Source organism: Eimeria tenella, genomic scaffold, assembly GCF_000499545.2.
Source record: "Eimeria tenella Houghton genomic scaffold, Eth_scaff64, whole genome shotgun sequence".
Classification (NCBI taxonomy): Eukaryota; Apicomplexa; class Conoidasida; order Eucoccidiorida; family Eimeriidae; genus Eimeria; species Eimeria tenella.
In genome coordinates this window covers 101,983-119,551 of record NW_013543430.1, presented here as the reverse complement: position 1 = coordinate 119,551, position 17,569 = coordinate 101,983, and the positions used below count along the sequence as shown (strand labels likewise).

The window sequence follows — 17,569 nt, the reverse complement described above, 5'->3', positions numbered from 1 at the left end:
GCATTGAATACGCGAACTATACCCACGTTATACTGTGGGCCTGATACGCAGAAATTGACCACCTCAGCATCACTTTTTGTCATAACTAGCCAGAGCTAGCTTTCAAGAAACTGTGGATTGGTCTAGTCAGGCGCCCGTGTGGACCGGTCTACGCCTCAAGTTGCAGTTCAACAGCGAATAAGTGAAATCCCAGCTATTGGCCTGTCTACAGCAATTCGTTCTCTTTTATTTTATTTTTTATCTGGGAAAAATGTTTTGCATTTGGTCTTTTAATTTGCTTTCCCGCATCATGAGCAATACAGGGCAGTGCCTATCCACAGGTACCAACGCCCCGTCTCGGTGACCCCACCACAGGACCGCGATAGAGTCACTGCTACAGTGCTCGGTAGCTTCACAGCAGCCCCTCAGTGTCCCACAGTGATAGTGTAAACTTCAAAAATTATTGCCGAAATTTTAACATTTTGAGCATCAAGGTTATCGTTTGGGGCGAAATTTTTACAGGTGGTATCGCTTAAGGTGAGCAATCTGAATGGCGATCCCAGTCGCTCCCAAATCGACCATCTTAACGTCACCCTTTGTCGCGGTTCCGCTTCTTGTTCCTTCAATAAGTACTTTTGCTATTGTCCTGATGGAAATGAAGCAGTGGGTGCAGCTCCAGTGCAGTTCCTAAGTGGGAGGGGCTCGGCGCGCCATGTGCTCACGCAAAACATTGACGCCACCTGTAGCCAGCACAACTGACCGGAGTGATAAGCCCAAGTAATATCAATACTAGGAGGGAGCTGGCTTACTTGTTCTCCTCAGCGTAATTGCTTTGCAGGAATTGGAGGCCCCGCCTAAACACGTCGCCAGATATGAATGCTGTGTCCGTGTTGCACGTGCAGGTAGACTAAGGTAATTTTGAGGTATCTCTCTTCGCCTGCTTTCCTTTTCTCCTGAATAGCGAGAAATGGTTACAGGCCGCGCAGCGCGCGCGCTGCTGCTCACCGCAGCAACAGCCGCATGTGTGGCTTCCCAAGCAGAGCCGGTTTCAGACACTCCTGTAAGCCCTCTTTCCCGAGGTGAGTCCACTAATCGTCTGGGCATGCCCTTCTCTACCAGCTTTGCCATAGAACATTTTGGAGTGACGTCCAGATAACAGCCATCGTTGTGTTCGTTTCCTGCGTTGCTACCCCAGAGCCTTCTGCAGGGCCTCAAGCGAAAGACGCAGCTCCGCCACAACGCTTCACCAGTCGCAGCTTCGGACAAGATGACAACTATTTCTCGGACCCTGCTGGTGAGGCGTGGTTCTGAAGGCGATTGTGGAGCTCGCTACGCCTGGTTCAGGACGTGCGTCATGGCTGCGTGTGTTTGGCATGCCTCTACAGAGCTGAGGGATGAATTTTTCAGCTCAAATGAATATGAGACCGTCGTTGGTGAGCTTGTCGAAAGGCTTCCAGTCGATGAAGAGACTTACGATTTCATCGTTGTTGGTGGCGGAGCTGCCGGGTGCGCCGTCGCCGATGTCCTCTCTCAGGGTGCGTCTTTGAGCTTCATCTTCAGAAAAAAGCAGCATCTTGCCAAAAATGAGTGCCGATGCACTCTTGAAGTAGTGTTTGTTAATGGGACCTACGTGTGGGCCCTTGTAAGTAGGGCGTTTCTTTCATGCAGGGTCTACTTCTCAATGCTGCAGCAGCTGCTGTCGTTCCTGCGGAGTGCAGGAGGAAAAAGGGTCCTCCTCTTGGAGCGTGGGATGCAACGGACGAAAGAGACCACCCCAAATGCCATGAGTGCCAAAGGTGCAGGTAAGGATTTTTCGTTTTTTCAGTGAGGCTGACGTGGCAGTTGGCACGTAGCCGCTCAGTTTTCCAATTCATGTTGCGGCGCCCACCGCCATGCAGTGCACTACAACGGGACAGTAGATTATAGCTGCTCTAGGTCTTCATCTGCTCAGGGATTGGCCTTGCTGACGCAACCATTTCTCAAGCAGTAGGAACAGTGCAAGGTGTTAGAACCTTCTCGGGTGCCCTCATGGGGGGCGGCAGTGCTGTCAACCTAGGCATAGTGATTGGCGAGACAGAAGAGTACTTCAAGGAAATGGCTCGACAATTCCCAGGTTATAACATTGATTACCCAAGGCTTAAGCGGGTGAGACTTTTGCAGTAAATAGGGTGAAATGCTAAAAGTCTGAGGTTCGGCAAGCATAGTGCAGCTTCATATCCAGTCATTGTTTCAAGCGAAAGCAAAATTTCGGTCAAACAAGCAGTTTTGAAGCTCTCAGCTGAATATATCTGTCGAGAGTTCAAGATGCGCGTAAACAGTGCACTTGTTTTGAGCCAGGCCTATGATTACGTTGCGTGGAAACTTGCAAGGGCAATGCCAGTGCTGCCTCCATTCGGCCTCGCTTACAAAGAGGCGTTGACAGCCACGGGGTACAAGAACTACGGAGATGGTGACTACCCAGAACCTAGCCTCTATGTTCAGCCAGGATATCAGTGGGTTGGCTACTCTCTCTTCGATGCTGGGAACAACTTCCAGCGAAATGCATCCGATGCGCTTCTTGAGAGGCTCCCCAACCTTGTTGTGAAGACTCGGCACACTGCTAGGGTCAGGAAATCCCACTGAAACACCATCACGCACGTACTATGGCTGGCCGAGGGGCCGCTGAGCACGACCAAGAAGCCATATTATGTAGGACTACAGTATGTTGTTATCTGCAGAGCATTACTTTCATAGATACAGACCACGGGAAGACTGCAAACTGCGTCGTTTACCGGCCAACAAAGTACCAAGATATTAGGCCTATTGGAGATTTGTGGAGCCTTTTCCCTTCATCTGCCGCAGGTATGCCCACATATTGGGAAATCCTGGAGGTGCTGTTGCACAGACTCAGAGTAAAATATTTGTGAAGCTCTGATTCGTGCTAAAGGCTTAAATCAAGAATGACCCTCTGCGGCTGCCTGCAGACTGGGCACCTTGGATTGGCACTTTCTTGGAGCCCACCTCAGTGCTAGTCAACGCCGGTGTTAACGACCCAACCAAAAAACTACGTCGCGTATGCCTTTCAAATCCAGGAAGTGGTCGGATCGTCGTCAGCGGTGGAGCAGTGAATACTCCTCTTCTGCTCTATCGATCAGGTAATGTCTCAAAGTTGGTATATTGCACAGCAGCTTACTAAAAGTCCCATCATCATCAAGTTGTATGCATGAACTCAACCAGGGAGCCCGTGGCGTGCGTAGCGATTCTTTTTGCAGGAATAGGCCCAGCATTACAACTTAAGCTGCTCAAAGTGCCCCAAGTCCTGGATAGCCCTGCTGTTGGTTCGGCGTTCTCCGACAGAGTATTCCTTTCGATTCCAGGGTTTCTGAAGCACTACTCGGATTCCATTCCACTAATTAACCCGAGCAAATCACTGCGCCGCTTGCAGGCCAACGAAGATACGGGCTCCAAAAAGGTCAACAGACTCCAGCTACTTTCCAGGCCAGCCTTTGAGCCCATTCTTACGCAAGAAGAACTTGAGAAGGCAATCACGCCAGAGGTCCGGGAGGCTATAAACAGGCTAATGAACCAAGAAGTGCCTGTCGAGATCATTACTGTCGACGAAGATGACAGCGCCGTCAGCAATCGCTTCGAACCTCCCGTTATACTGCCAGACTTTCTCCTATTCCCTGGGGTGCTGCAATACCTTTCGCCGGCTCTCCAGCCCCGCGTGTGCCAGTTCATGGGGCTCAAGTACACTGGTCCTCGCTGCAAATCAAATGGGTAAGTTGCCGAGCTGTTTTCCAGTATGGTTGATTTTCTAGCTCATGGCGGAGCTTTGCAAATGGGCGCCTGCGGCATCTTTGTTTCAATGCTTTACGCACTACAGGATTAACGAGCGTAACCTCGGGTGCTCTTTGGTGACAATGGAGGAGCTCTCTGGAGACCGACTGGCTGAAGGGTTTATCTATGCTTCGCGTTATATGTTCCCAACCGCATTCCGCAAGGACCCAATTCTCGACGCTGTCACCGAGATTATCCAGTCCTGCTCGAACTACCGCTCTCCGTTCGGTATAATTTTCTTGAAGCCCCTTTGTGTGCTTGCTCAGCCGATTGTAAAGTGCCTCAGGTGCGTAACATCATCCTATGCGCTTCGGCCACGGTTGCTGATTGATACAGCGCCGCACGCCTACACCAGGGTAGAAACCAAGCACGAATGCGAATGCTGCAGGAAGGCTGTTGCTCCTTTCTACTTCACTTCGGAGCCAAAATCTCGAGGAAGCATTCGCCTTAAACCTACTGGCGAAGTTGTGGTTGATCCGCAGTACCTTGTAGATGAGCAGGATCTTTTCGATGCAATTAGAGGCACTGCTACGTTGGTGGAGCAGCTGAATGGAGACAGCTACAGGTAAACAGAAGTTAAGCGTCATCACACAGTTCCTATTCAAGAACATTAACTGCAGACCTCCGAGTAGGATCACACCGATGTGCCCAGGGTGACAGCAAATCTCTGCAAAGCTGAATCTAGGAGCAAATTGCCTCTTTGTCTGCTTGCACAGGGGCATCATCCAAGAAAAGGGTCCCCAGTCGTGCCCACTAGCAATTCTAAATGGACTTCTCGATATTCTTCTGACACTGGCAAGCACGACTTCTCCATTTTTGACTCACTCTTCGAACTTTGCAGAGATCCAAAGATATCTACAAGACCTAATTCCCCCAGAGTCCAGGCGCCTGCGTCGCCTGATGGTGGTGAACGAGGGCTACCGCATGAAGCCTGCGGTGTATGAGGATGAAGAAGGCAACGAATACGAAGACTACAGTGCATTTGTTGAGAATGACGTCGACGAGGCAAAAATTGAACGGCTCGGCATCAAGCGCCGATTAGAGGCGGTCAGCTCTCCTTCAGGCGCATAGTTGCGAGTCTTCAGGCAGAAGAATTATTTGTTGCATTGTGCAATCATCTTGTATGCTGCCTTGAGAATGCGTTGCTCTTTTCACTCGCAGGTCGGATTTGATTTCGATTCGTACCGTGCTCATGTGGAACGCACAGATGAGTCTGCTAAGGATCCCTCCCTGCACTTAGGCACACTTGGCCGTCGCCTCGATGCGGAAATTGAACAAATCTTGGGCCCCGAAAAAATGGATCAGTTGAAGAAGCTTGCAGATTCGATAAAATCTGAACAAGCGCTGAGGGCTTCCAAAGAAGACCCAGTCCTCAAAGAATCTATTGAGGACTGCAGGAAACCCTGCACAAAAGAGGCCATTCAAAATCACACTTGCGCCAAGTCTGATGTTTGCTGCACTGCCTACGGGAACACCAAATGCATCCGGCTTCCAGGCCAGCCTGCCTTCGCCGAACAACAAAACAAAGTAAAACAACCCTTCCATTGTTTTGAGCAGGCATCTGCAAGCCGTACCAAATATCGCATTTGCACCTAGGGCCACATTTTGCGCTTGTCGTTTGAGCTGCAGTTGTATAAACTAAATATTCTGCCTCTGGTGCTGTTTTAGAGTTGCTAGGGACGTTTGCGCCTTTGTAGGAACCTTATACGAGCGCGGACGCCGCAGATAGCGGGGGTGCCGTCAAAAAGGAAGAGTTTCTTGCCCCCTTCTTTGGCCTCAACACCGTATCGGTCGCACATGCTGATGATGAGCAGTGGGCTGCAACGTATCCGCCAAGGCTGCCAAGTGAGCTGTCGCAGGGCCTGCTTATTTATATTTTGTAATGATTATACTGACAGTATAAAAGTCAATTGGCCACTGCGGCGCTCCGTAAGTGGTAACATGTCGTACTGGATTGCCAATAATGATCCAGTGAGCTCGATATTTTGTCTTTTAAGCACTTCTGGATGCCTTGTATCCTTTTTTCAGGCGTCCAGAATCCTAAAGCACTAGCTAAATTTGCACTGACCTACATGACCAGCATTGGTCACACCTACGGTAGCGCTCCCATGGGCAGGGTGGTTGACGATAAGTTCCAAGTGAAGGGCGTCAATGGGCTCTCTATTGTGGATGCATCTGTGCTCCCCCAACTTACACGAATGAATCCGGTCTTCACCATCATGGCGCTGGGCAGGTGAGTTTCGACTTCAAACTTCACGGTGTGTGTAGGGAGCACTCTGAGCTTTAACGCCCACAATGCAGCATGGTCACTGAGTGTTTCTGCAGGTACGCTGGCGAGATGATGCTAGGGGAGCAATAGAGGTCTACTGGCCAGCATTCTGCCAAGCCGCTTATGCGTGCTTCGGCCCGTTCCTATGCAGTTAAATCTTCGAGGCACTGGCAAGAAGCCAGAGAGCCAAAGGTAGAGGTTTCAGATGAATCGTACCACCAGCAAAATTGCACCACAAATCTCCCTTTTGGTAGTGCTAAACTTGCGCTGCTCGCCACGGAGCAACTCACACCAAATGTTCCTCTCTGCTGAATGACCTGTACGATTTGTATTTAAAGTTAACCTGTTCTGCATTCTTCATCTGCCGCGATTCGGAGGGCAAGGCAAACCTTGATTTTTCCCGTAAACTCTAAAACTCGGTCAGGCTAAAGTCCTGACCGCATTTGTTCGCGATCAGGGTTCATGTTGAGCTCTCACATTCTAGCTGCTTCTTGGGTATCTGTTTCAACCTCCAGGCAGCATACATTGAATCTATGCTGGCTGGCTGGTTTTCTAGTACTTCGTTCCTCGATGAGGCCCGAGAATACCGTGGAACGGTTACTCTGTGAATTCGTAGATCACTCAATTGTTTCCGTTCTAGCCACTGTTCTACAGAGGAATACAGTTGCTGAGGCAACCAGTTGTTACTTCGCAGCTCACCTTTACCGCAAAACAAGGCACCAGCTTCATCTGAATTACACACTTATTTTCAGTGCAAATCTAGTGTCTCACATAGCAGCAAAGCAGTTGCTACGGGCGCTGTCACTTGATCTTCCCACCCACTCTGCTCTGCAACTCTCAAGTCTCCATCCGAGTTGGCCATGAGGAGATAATGAAGTGCCACCCTTCAGACGAAAAGCAGGCATATGGCTGCGTTCTCGAATAAGATAATATTTTCTGGTGGTCAGGCATCACAACACAGCTGCCATTAGATGACCTTCAAAGACAAGCCCGCTTGGCGTGCCTCGCTGCTGGCTTCTTTGGATCAGTGTTCCTGTACAAATGTGTTAAGGGCTAATGCGTGGATATGGTGCTTGAAAAAATCACTGTATTGTTACATCAATTCCTGATTTTGAACGAGCATGCTGCCAATGGTTTCACAATAGTAAGGGATCCGAAATGCGCGGCTCGTGGGATCAAGTACGCCTTTGGTTCACTTAATCAGCTCTCTGCATCATGAAAAGCATGCGCAAAGTACGCATCGTTGATGTGTAAAGCAGATGCTGCCATCTTTCGCAGCAGTACGCACGGTCCGTTGTACACGGTCCGCTGGTAGTGTGTTGCGACCTGCCGTCGCCCGAGCTGTTCGGCTCCACTGGTTTCCTTCTTTTTACTTTAATAACAAAAGCATTTGACTAAAAAAGGTCAATAGAATCTTCTCGGTGAAACTGCGCTCACGAATTTACAGCAGCTTCTCAGGCCCCGGCCCGGGAGTTGGTGGGCCCCTCGTAGCAGGCCCGTTGTAGAATCGGTCTAAAGGCTATGCGATCACTTTTAAAAGTGTCTTTGTACTCAAAGCCTTTTATTTTGCTGTATCTGATCATGAAGAGGGCTTAAAAAGCAGCACGTACTTCAACAATGCCCCCCTGTACCAGAACGGCAGACGCAGCAGGGCGACAACCAAAGTAGCACACACCTATGGAGTTGATGAAATTGACAAGAAATACCCAATCATATTCCATGAAGCGTGTCTCAACAAACTCAATTCGTAGCTGCAGCCTTTGCAGGGCTCGTCGCCCATTTCCTGCCGCTGTATAGCATTACTCTGCGCTATTCACTGAGGTCCAGCCCAGCCAGTTCACTGAAGCTTCTACGCAGAATCAATGGGTAACAATCCCTCTCATCCAACCGTACCTCTCGATGGATACTTGGCTGTTCGGGCTTCTATCGAAGCCCGCTTCTCCTCCGCTTCCCGTGACAGCCAAGCAGCGGCGCCCAGAGAGTGCTGCAGCACAGCAGGCGGGAGCTTGCAGGCAGTGACTCACAGGGAGCTCCAGAAGCTTCAGAGGCAGCAGATGAGGCAGGAAGTAAGGTCGTTTCGTGGGTCCAGCCGGGCCAGCGCCGCAGCGCTAGTCGAGCAGGCGATAGCGGGGACCCGACTGCCTGCGACCCTCAGCATAGCAGAGACGACAGACACTAATTCTGACGGGGCCCCCGATGAATTTGAAGCATTGGAAACGGCGGATGAGATGCTGAGGGGGCTTAGTCCATCTTTTACACGGGCAAAGGCCCCTCAAGTGAGGGCGCAGTCGCCACTGCCGTTTCCCTCCATGTCGCATTGCTCTCCTACTGTTTCTAGAGCAGCTGAGACGCTGAAGCAACAGAGCTCGGAGCTCAGCGACTGCGGAAGAAGTAGGGTCAGCGATCCCGACCCTTCCTGCAGAGCGACGAGACTCTCCGCCGGGCAGACCTCTCCGAGTTCCACGAGCAACTTGCAGCCGCCAACGCCACAGCAGCGGCCGCAGCATCTTGCTGCAGACCTGATATTGCATGCGGATGATGAGCGGCACCAGCGCAGGGCCTCGGACAGGGAGACCACAGAGGCTTCTGAGGGCCACACTGCTGGGCCGCTAGAGGGCTATGTAACAGGCCCACCAGAGGGAAGCTCTATGGGGGCCCCAGCTGGGCGTCGTGCAGCGGAGGATCTTCATGGCGCGGCCACTCGTCCTCTTGAAGGCGGCGTCAGGAATGTTGGAAGGGAACGCGCTGCTAGGGGCCGCGAAGGGAGGGGGCACGGGACTCTTGCGGTGCAGATTGAGGAAGCTGAGATGTTTTGTCCGTTGTCTCCCAACTCGGCCTTGGGATCTTGCGTTCCTACGACCGTTGCCGTCAAAAGGAGCCAACAACCAGCAAGGGAGAGGGAAAACACGGCGCCAGTTGCCCTGCCTTCACGCGACATAACTGCGACGAGCAGCGTGTGCTATGGTCCTGCATGCAACCATTCCCCGTTTCTGGAGGGAAAAGCTCTGCAGACACTGCTGCCACTACTTCTGGGGCCCTCTCTGGGGGCTGCCATGGGTGTGTGCGTCCATTGGTTTATGAAGATCAGCAAGTGCGCACACTGCCATCTACAGCGCTATGCTGCACAATGCAGAGGCACACGCTTCTCTGTTTGATGGCGCTTTCTCGTTTCAGCTGCTTGCTCATTTACGTACTTTCTCGCTGCCTTCCAGGTGCTCCTTGTGCTTTCCCACTGATTCATGTTCATTTATTATTTGCCTGGGTCTCCCTTTGTTTGCTTGTGTCTATACTGTCTGCCTCCGCAGCGGCCTTGCTGATATGTGCGCTCCTATTACTCGAGACTTTGAGGACTCGTATGGCAAGTATTTTTCGCCCGTCATCGCCACGCTCAAACAGCAGGCGCTGCACACGACAGATGGGAAGGGTGCCAGATTAGATTGGGTGATCACAGCAAAGGTAAACTTCGCTGTCTGTTTTTCTTTTACGTAGTCCATTGCATGTAATAAATCTGAGTCTCGTGTCAAAGTGTTGGAGCTACATAATATAGTGCTAAGTATTTGCACAGTAAAGTTGCACGTTGCAGAAAGTATAGATGTGTTGATCGACGTGAGGATGGGCCCTCATCTAGAGTAATTTTGCGGGGGACATATTACAGCCGAACTTGGTACATGGTTAGGCAAGCTGTTTTCCGTTGTACTTTTAGGTACTGCCACCCGCGGCAAATAACGTGTTGTCTCTGGGGTACTGTTTCAAGTATCGTCATCTCTCTTCCACGAGAGACTCTTACGTATTCCCAGATCTCACAGAAAGTGAGCAGGCGACTGATTCTGCTTGTCGCTGGGCAGACGCAAGTCCCTCTTCCTGGAGGTCAACGTTGCGAGGCAGGCAAGACGAGGGACAAAGTCCTGTGGCTATCGTTCGGCCACCTAGCAGGGTACGACACGAAGAGGATATTAATACTAACGAAGAACCAACGGGACTTGATAGGCCTTCAGACTTTAGTTTCACACGCGATAGGCGGAGCCATTTCAAATTTTACATGGTTCGGTTTACAGCAGGTTTCGTATTCCGCATTTCCTTCGCATTAATTGCACTATTCCTGTGTGGTGTGTTTTTCATCTGAACTTGCTTAGGGTAGTGGCACGCCCACTGGGCAGTGCCGGCGCGAGGTACCAGTCTTCTCAGTGGCTGTTGCCCACGCGGGAACCAGTCGACGGATGTGGCTTCATCGTGACCTGTGCCGGTTCCACGGGGATGAGACGGGGCAGGCCGTGTTGACCCATCTAGGCCCAGTGTGCGTAGGGGACTTCGTAGAGGTACCATTGGCACTGTCCAATGGCATAGGAGTTGCCGACGTTTCCACCATTAGGTGGCTTCCCCTACGCGTCACAAGGAGAGCATCGGGGTCCCTTACAGGGTCGAAGGCGTTGGAGGCGGCCTCGAGGGGACTGTATGAGGGGTGCCCACTGGAAATACAGTATGGGGAGTGGTTTGACAGTGATCAATACCGTCATATGACCACTGAAAGGCTGAAGCGGGCGGGTTAGTTCTTGCTATTTTGCTGCTTCATGCCAGATAAAAGGGAGTGAATGCGCGATCTGTGCTCTGTTCAGGTTTTGCATCGGCTGGCGCTTTTGCCATATGTCATATGTAAACTCGCAGAGATTTGTGCGCTCTGTTGTTTGCAGAATGCCTGGAGCCAGAACTACATCACGTGTCCACTTCTTACTCAGGCATAGATGTACTCGTGAGGCGATCTCTTTATAAGGCAGTACGAGAAGGTGAGAGGTGGTCGAACAACCACACTGAAGCGCGGACGCGCAGTACTGAGCCCTTCAACCTGTACCGCTGAAGAACCTGTGTTGAAGCAGCCTGCTTATCTATGCGATTGCAGGCTCAGTAGGAGCGGTAGCGCAGCGCGCTTGGGGCTTACAGTGTAAAGTGCTGCCCCCAGACTCTCCAGTCGTTTTCCCGCTGACTCGAAGAGGGCTGCTTCACGACCGGTCTACCAGCCTTCAGCTCCGCGTGGTAAGTTAGTGTGCCGTACCTTGCTGCAACTGCCTTATGCGTGTATGGAAGTATAAACATCCAAGCGTATCCTTCAGCGTGTCCAGGGGTGCCTCACATCATGAATACGAACGGTATGTATGTGCGCACGCCCATAGACACACGGTTGTGCGCTGTTGCTACCTAGGGCGACCTCTTAGAGTACTACTTGACCATTGGGGGTGCCAATTTCTGACGAAGACCGTCCTGTTGATTGTTTTCTTCCTACAAAGTGCTTCAGAAAAATGGGCAATAAACTGTTGGATAATTTACTGCTCGCGAGAAGCTTACGATTGTGAACTCAACAACACGTAGCTGCTCATAGTCAGTGAGCATCGAGAAAACCCAGTGTACAGTTTTAAACTCCCCAGATTTCGACAAAGGTAGTCACATTTCTAGGCTAGCCTTTCGAACCGCGTCACCAGTCTGTTGCCGTCCTTCCATCCACAGCCACGGGGCAGGGCACTACACTTGTGTCTTTTTCACGTTTCCCCATCGTTATTTGGTGAATTTGGCGAACTGCTGAGTGCCTGCTGCACGATGAGTTGCCCATGTTCGACCGCGGTCAAGGTGATGTTTCTTCCACACTTGAAAATACAGGAGCGTCCCAATGTTGCTGTTTGTTACATTCATGCCTACTAGAGTGGCGAGGTCAGCCTGTTCTCACTGGTTGCACTAGGATCTCACTTCCGGCTTGCTTTTTAGTGTCGGAACTTCACCAATCTGCGGTAGCGTACTCATACTGTAACAGTGGCTTTTGAGAGAGTGGTGCTGGAGCAAATTCTAGCTGCTGCGCTTGCTTCGCACCGATAGCCGCTACAGCACCTATCCCCATGCAGATGAACACCCCGCGTCAGTTTGCTTCTGAAAGCATTCTGAAAATGGAGCTGCAAAGTGCTGTCAAGCCCCGCCCGTAATGCCGAGAAGGGGACAAAGAGCCGCTCTGCGCACTCCACGAAGTTGTCTGTATACAGATATGTGCCGGGAAACGTACTTAACTGCACAATACTGCTCAGCTGCACGTAACAAACACTCCTAAAGTTCCGTAGGAGTTACTCTCACTTCGCGCTCATACGTTCTGGCGCCATTGGTTCTGGCGGCAGCACGAGCGGAAGCTGCATTGCTGGTACTTGGGATTAGGGATGATTTTGCTGCACTCTATCGAAGTGCACGCATTGAAGTTTCAGGTGCCACGTCCTGTGATGCAAACTCCAGATTAAAGTTCCTCTTTGGAAAATAGTTACTCATTCATTTTCCCCTGGGGGTTCACGTGCTAACTCCGCGCTCGCGTTGGGTTCAGTAACCGCGGGCTCAGTTAATCCCTCTGCAGGGACGGGGTCGCCGGCTGATGCCTCAGGAGGCTGCGGCTCAAGAAGCTGCAGCGTTTGCATCAAGTCGCTCGCCCTGCAGCACATGCACCGAGCCCCGTCGGCCAATGAACGCTACACACTTTGACCAGGAGGCAACATCTCCATTTGTTGCAGTACATGACGAGCAACAACTGAGCATGAGAAGAAGCCCAACAATGGGTGCTTTCGACCAATGTGTGCTTGCACCCTATCAATTCGACACACGGTGGGCAACTACCTGCCAATATATACCATGTCTGATATACGGTTAGTCAATCCTGTACATTACCTGCCAATATATATCATGTCTGATATTCGGTTAGTCAATCCTGTCTCCTCCAAATTCACCTAAAGGCATGACATGTCGGGACACTAACTGGTTGAAGGGTCGACCCTGTAACAGTTCAAAATATGCTGCTCCTCTGAATTGTGTTGATGGCCTTTCCAAGGCTCCTTAAGGCTCTCTAGGAAGTCCCTTGGGTGCCTTTTTAGAGCCTGATAGGGATTCACAGAGGTTCTCTTAGCGAGATCACAGCTCCTCGCCTATCACTGCATCCTGAATTCTAGAGCTGAACTTTAAAAAAGATGCAAGGCTCACTTCAATTACTTTAGCCCCCTTCTTCATGGCTCTATAGGGTATGTCTGAGGCCGGCTGGACAGTTGCCGAAGTGCCCACCACCAGCATCAAGTCACATGCGTCGGCTTCCTTGTTCGCCTCCCGCACAGCCTTGGAGGGGATGCCCTCGCCGAACAAAACGGCATCTGGTTTGAAGTAGCCGCCGCATGCGCACTGCACGTTACGCGCAGAACAATGCTAGTGGCCCACGCCTGCAGCGCAGGTTGCTAGCAGTTGCTAATACGCTCGCAAGAGATTCTACTACAGCTCTCAGTGTCCTGTCACGGCTATTCTTTCTTTCTTGGGCTAAAAATGAAAGTTACATCGTCCTTCTAAGCATCACTTGTATGCACCTTGGGAGGAAGTTTCTTTTTGAATGAAGGGTTTCTTGCCATTTGCTTTGTTAGCTGCATCTTGGCGCCACACCGGTAGCAAGAGGCCTACAGAAAAGAACAACAACAAGCGAAAATCAGAATCACAAAAAGTGTGAAGGATGACAGAAGCAGCACTTCAACGTACACCGAACAGAGCAGCTAGTTACCCACGGTTCCGCATATGCATACGTGTTGGAACCACCCCGCCCTCCCTTGTCTTCTATCTGCAACACAATCTGCCCAGCAAGCAAATCCTAACAAGTGCGCTTGTTAGTCCAGATAGCACGCACGCTCATCAGGTTTCCATGGTACTCAATTACGCGCTTGCTGCCTGCATCCTGGTGTAGGTTATCCACATTCTGAGTAACAATTGCCCTAACGATCCCCAAAGCCTCTAGCTGGGCCAAAGCCAAGTGAGCCCTGTTGGGCTCAGGCTCGCGCTCATTCAGGAACTCGTGCAGCAACTGCCATATTTTACTGGGTTGCCGCCAGAAGCCCCAGATGGTCGCGTACACTGCAGGATCGTACCTGAAACACAGACACAACCTCCAAAGCAAATGAAGAGCACTAATAGGTCATTCGCTACATTTTATTAATAATAATGCATTAAGGGTCGGTTTAGCAATCCTTACCGCTGCCACAAGCCATCAGACGGATCCCTGAAGGTGGGGATGCCGCTCTCAGCTGAGACCCCAGCGCCAGTCAGCGCTACAACGTACCTAAAGGAAACAAAAGTAACAACAAGTACACAATTAAACGGAAGCGGAATTCAGGCTCTACAAAGAGGTCACACAATCACGACGGCTAACGAGAACGATCACTGGAGTTTCAGACGCTCGTATCACCGAATGACTACTGGTATGCTGTGGCAGGATAAGAAAAATGAATGCAGGAAGAAACGCACCTAGCTCTGCGGAGTTCCTCCGCCAGCCGTTCAATGGAAATGTGCTCCGTGCGCTTTGGGCGCATGTATGTTAACCACTGGCCCATTATACTTCAACACGACCATCGAGTGCAGTTAAGCACATGCTTCATCAGCGGAGGCGGTGGAACGCATCAATGTGCCCACGCGGCAATCCCTGAAGAGACTCCGCACGTTTCGAATCTATTCTTGGGCGTTTCTTTCTTCTATTCCGTAGCTGCTCTGTTGTTTTTGGCCATTCGCCTCTACCCCCGAGCTGCCCTGTTTTTGTGGATTACTCGCTTCTATCTCTCCAATTTCCCTTCACTCGATCTTCGCTGCGGAGCCCAGGCGCTCCTTCTCGATCCTTTGTCGTTCTCTTTCTTGCCTGTTAAGCTCAGCAGAGGTCAACGGTCCGTTGCGTTGGATTCCGCGTGCCAGGTCCCTCAAGAAGGCAAAGCCCCACACACCTACCGCCAAAGCGTGCAGAGATAAAATCAGAAGTAACACAGCTTGCAGAAGAAGCGGGAATGAACTCGTAGGACCTTCGCCACCGCCTTCAGAGACCGAGAGGACCATCGCACGACAGCTTAGTCACGGCGGCGCTTCACAGGCCCCGGAAAACAAATACACAAGCAGGTGATTATTCTTGTTTCAGATGTTTCTCGGCTGCCTGTAAAGAGCGATGGAAGCGACATGGGGCAGCTTCAGCGAAACCTGCTGGCACTCAAAGCAAACGCAGCCCTTGCTCGCGGTGCTGGGCAATTCAGTACGATTAAGACTAGTGTTGAAAAGGCGCATTCCGCAGTTTATTTGGTCATCCTGACACATCATAGCTAGATTGTTCATGTTTGTTGAGTCTTACCTTGCATTGTGCGAATAAGACACCGGCGCTTGGGGCTTGTTGTGATTGTGTGCGGCGTGCACATGCTCGGAAAAAAGATGCCAGTTACATCTTTCTTTTAAACTGGATCTTATCATGTATGCTCTTCTGTACTGCAGCTAGCTGCCAACCGTGGATCTGTGTGTATTAGGGTCAGTACTGGTGTTGGCTGCCGCTGAAACCAACACTGTACATGTATGTCTGCGCTCCTTCCGGAGTTCCACGTAACTCGATAGCTTAAGTTCTACAATACGATTATTATTTGACTTGGGTGTAAACTGTGACTTAAAAGAAATACGGAAGCTAGACCACCTAGTGAGGTGGAAAAGTATGACCGAGCAAGCCAAAGTGGCTGAATGTGTTCGCCAGCGAGCTAGAACATAAGTGTACGAGAAGGCATCAAAGGATGATTTTATGGTAGCCTAAGCATCAATGTCGCATCGGCACGTGCAAGAAAACACCCTAAATGTACTGCTCCACATGGCCAGACGCTCGTGGGGGTTTTCTACCTTGAGTAAAAAAACTATCTGGACTCTCTGCAGTATCACAATTGAGGCTCCATAGCGCGACGGAATTCAGCCGCTACGGCGTACGCACTCCATCCTGCTCTCCACTGAAACTTCCACAATGTGTCTCGACAGCTTTCAAATGATGCTACACGGGCAAGAAAGCGTCGTGCTGAGTATCACCATATCAGGTGTTAACGCCGTATCGGCGTTGCCCCGTGCGCAGAATACAGAAAGGGAGGCACGGCGATGCACCAACGAAAAGTCGGAAACTGTGAGGTGTCCACTTCTCCGAACGAGCTTGTTCTGTAATGTCTTGAGAAACCGACAAACAGCGAAGTGGAACATGAGCTTAATCTAAGCCAGGTGCAGGACGCTCGTTGCAATCCCCGCATATTTGGGCGGCGACAGAGCCGGTGACAGCCGCGCACGAATTCCTGGAGGGATCAGTGCATTTAATGTTCGCAAAGAAAAGCGCATCCAACGTTCAAAAAGTTAGTAAGGCTAACAACTTTGCGTATGGAAGATGGGAGACCCTGAGCTGGTTTGTTGCGCTGCTTCGGGGGGTGCTGCCTCTAGCTGTGAGGACTATAATGGTGAATAAGGACCATATCAGTCGCAAGAGAGGCACCCATAATGCCAGGTTCGCGGGAGTCCTGTAATCTCAGGTCTTGCGGTAGAGAGATTTCCCACAAGTCACCTGCTGGCAACAATTTTTGGAAACCAAAGCAGGCGTCTATTCAGCATTATACAGTGAGAACTCAGCTAGCACGAATCGTAGGAGCTATCTGTCGATGATCTTTGCTTTCCACATACCAGGACGCAGTAATTTATGGCCATACTTAGTTGAACAGGCTTCTGAGATTTGTGTAGCTCTCTAAGTGCCTGTACAAAAAGAGCACTAATAATTCACAATAATATGCTCCATTCATTCTCGTTCGAGAGGAGTTGCAGGCGTGCTGTTTGGAAGTAGTGGGTGATTGTTGCCAACCCTAGCGATCAGAAATGTGCGCTAGGAATTTAGTTGAGTTCCTACTGAGAATCCAAACGATAATCGAATGCCGTAGACCAATTTCAGAGTTCGCTATTGCTAGCTCCTTCTGAGAAGATGCAAGTAACCTGCAGTTGCATTAACTCGCTGATATTGTTACAAAGATGCGTACAGAATTGTAGCCCATTGTGTTTCGAGTATGTCTATGGAGCGGCCTAGCGTGTTACATCACCTACTAAAGTGTAAGAACTGTTTAAAAACTGTTCTGAGCATAGTGGTACTGGAAGCGAAGTATGGGTCCTGAAAAACAGAAATTCGAGCTTACTGCAGTATTGTGCTACAAACACGGTTTGGCCAAAGAAAACTGATATAGATATCACAGAAAAGCGCCTGGGCAGCTCAAAATTGGTGCTATTATGGGTTAGCTTTAACCGGGAAGCGCCCGAGAGAACTCGATGCAAGGGAAGACAATCTGTACATCCACATAATTGCCCAGTAAAAAATTCTGAAAGCTTTTTGTTACTTCACAGGAAAGACTAGCCAGTAGTATCAAACCGAGCAGTGTTCTCAATCGGTGCCAGTGGCGCTTTTCAGTCAGTACTTGGTTGAAATTGAAGTTGCAAGAAGTGGCAGAGCCTCAAAACACCCTTATTGCACTGGCTTATTGGAGGCCTCGATCCTTTTTTCACGATTTGGTAGTTCGGCACTCTTACCACAGGCGGCACCCACTTTATCTCCCTGAAGAAGCGCGTTCATATCACCAAGTCCTTTCTGGGCTGCACAGCACAATACTTGGGGCCAGTGGTGGTTGTCTTATAGAGACTAGCACCGCATTT

General features: G+C 50.5%; 3 protein-coding genes across 3 annotated transcripts; 2 read left to right on the top strand and 1 right to left on the bottom strand.

Moving 5' to 3' along the window:
• Window positions 1-2,283: 2,283 nt before the first annotated feature.
• ETH_00033360 (oxidoreductase, putative) lies at window positions 2,284-6,157 on the top strand (the record flags this gene model as incomplete). Its single annotated transcript, XM_013377853.1, has 11 exons — window positions 2,284-2,583; window positions 2,697-2,820; window positions 2,943-3,113; window positions 3,231-3,738; window positions 3,845-4,084; window positions 4,187-4,363; window positions 4,515-4,845; window positions 4,960-5,325; window positions 5,496-5,643; window positions 5,827-6,031; window positions 6,124-6,157. 11 exons carry the CDS (start codon window positions 2,284-2,286, stop codon window positions 6,155-6,157), a joined length of 2,604 nt encoding a protein of 867 aa, XP_013233307.1.
• Window positions 6,158-7,929: 1,772 nt separating this feature from the next.
• Window positions 7,930-11,309, top strand: ETH_00033355 (uncharacterized protein; the record flags this gene model as incomplete). Its single annotated transcript, XM_013377852.1, has 7 exons — window positions 7,930-9,158; window positions 9,373-9,523; window positions 9,771-10,001; window positions 10,201-10,609; window positions 10,756-10,848; window positions 10,962-11,095; window positions 11,262-11,309. The coding sequence occupies 7 exons, from the start codon at window positions 7,930-7,932 to the stop codon at window positions 11,307-11,309; spliced, it is 2,295 nt and encodes a 764-aa protein (XP_013233306.1).
• A 1,048-nt stretch (window positions 11,310-12,357) lies between these two features.
• On the bottom strand, window positions 12,358-14,442 carry ETH_00033350 (NAD-dependent deacetylase, putative; the record flags this gene model as incomplete). Its single annotated transcript, XM_013377851.1, has 7 exons — window positions 12,358-12,517; window positions 12,752-12,810; window positions 13,061-13,252; window positions 13,432-13,518; window positions 13,743-13,980; window positions 14,085-14,171; window positions 14,357-14,442. The coding sequence occupies 7 exons, from the start codon at window positions 14,440-14,442 to the stop codon at window positions 12,358-12,360; spliced, it is 909 nt and encodes a 302-aa protein (XP_013233305.1).
• Window positions 14,443-17,569: the final 3,127 nt, after the last annotated feature.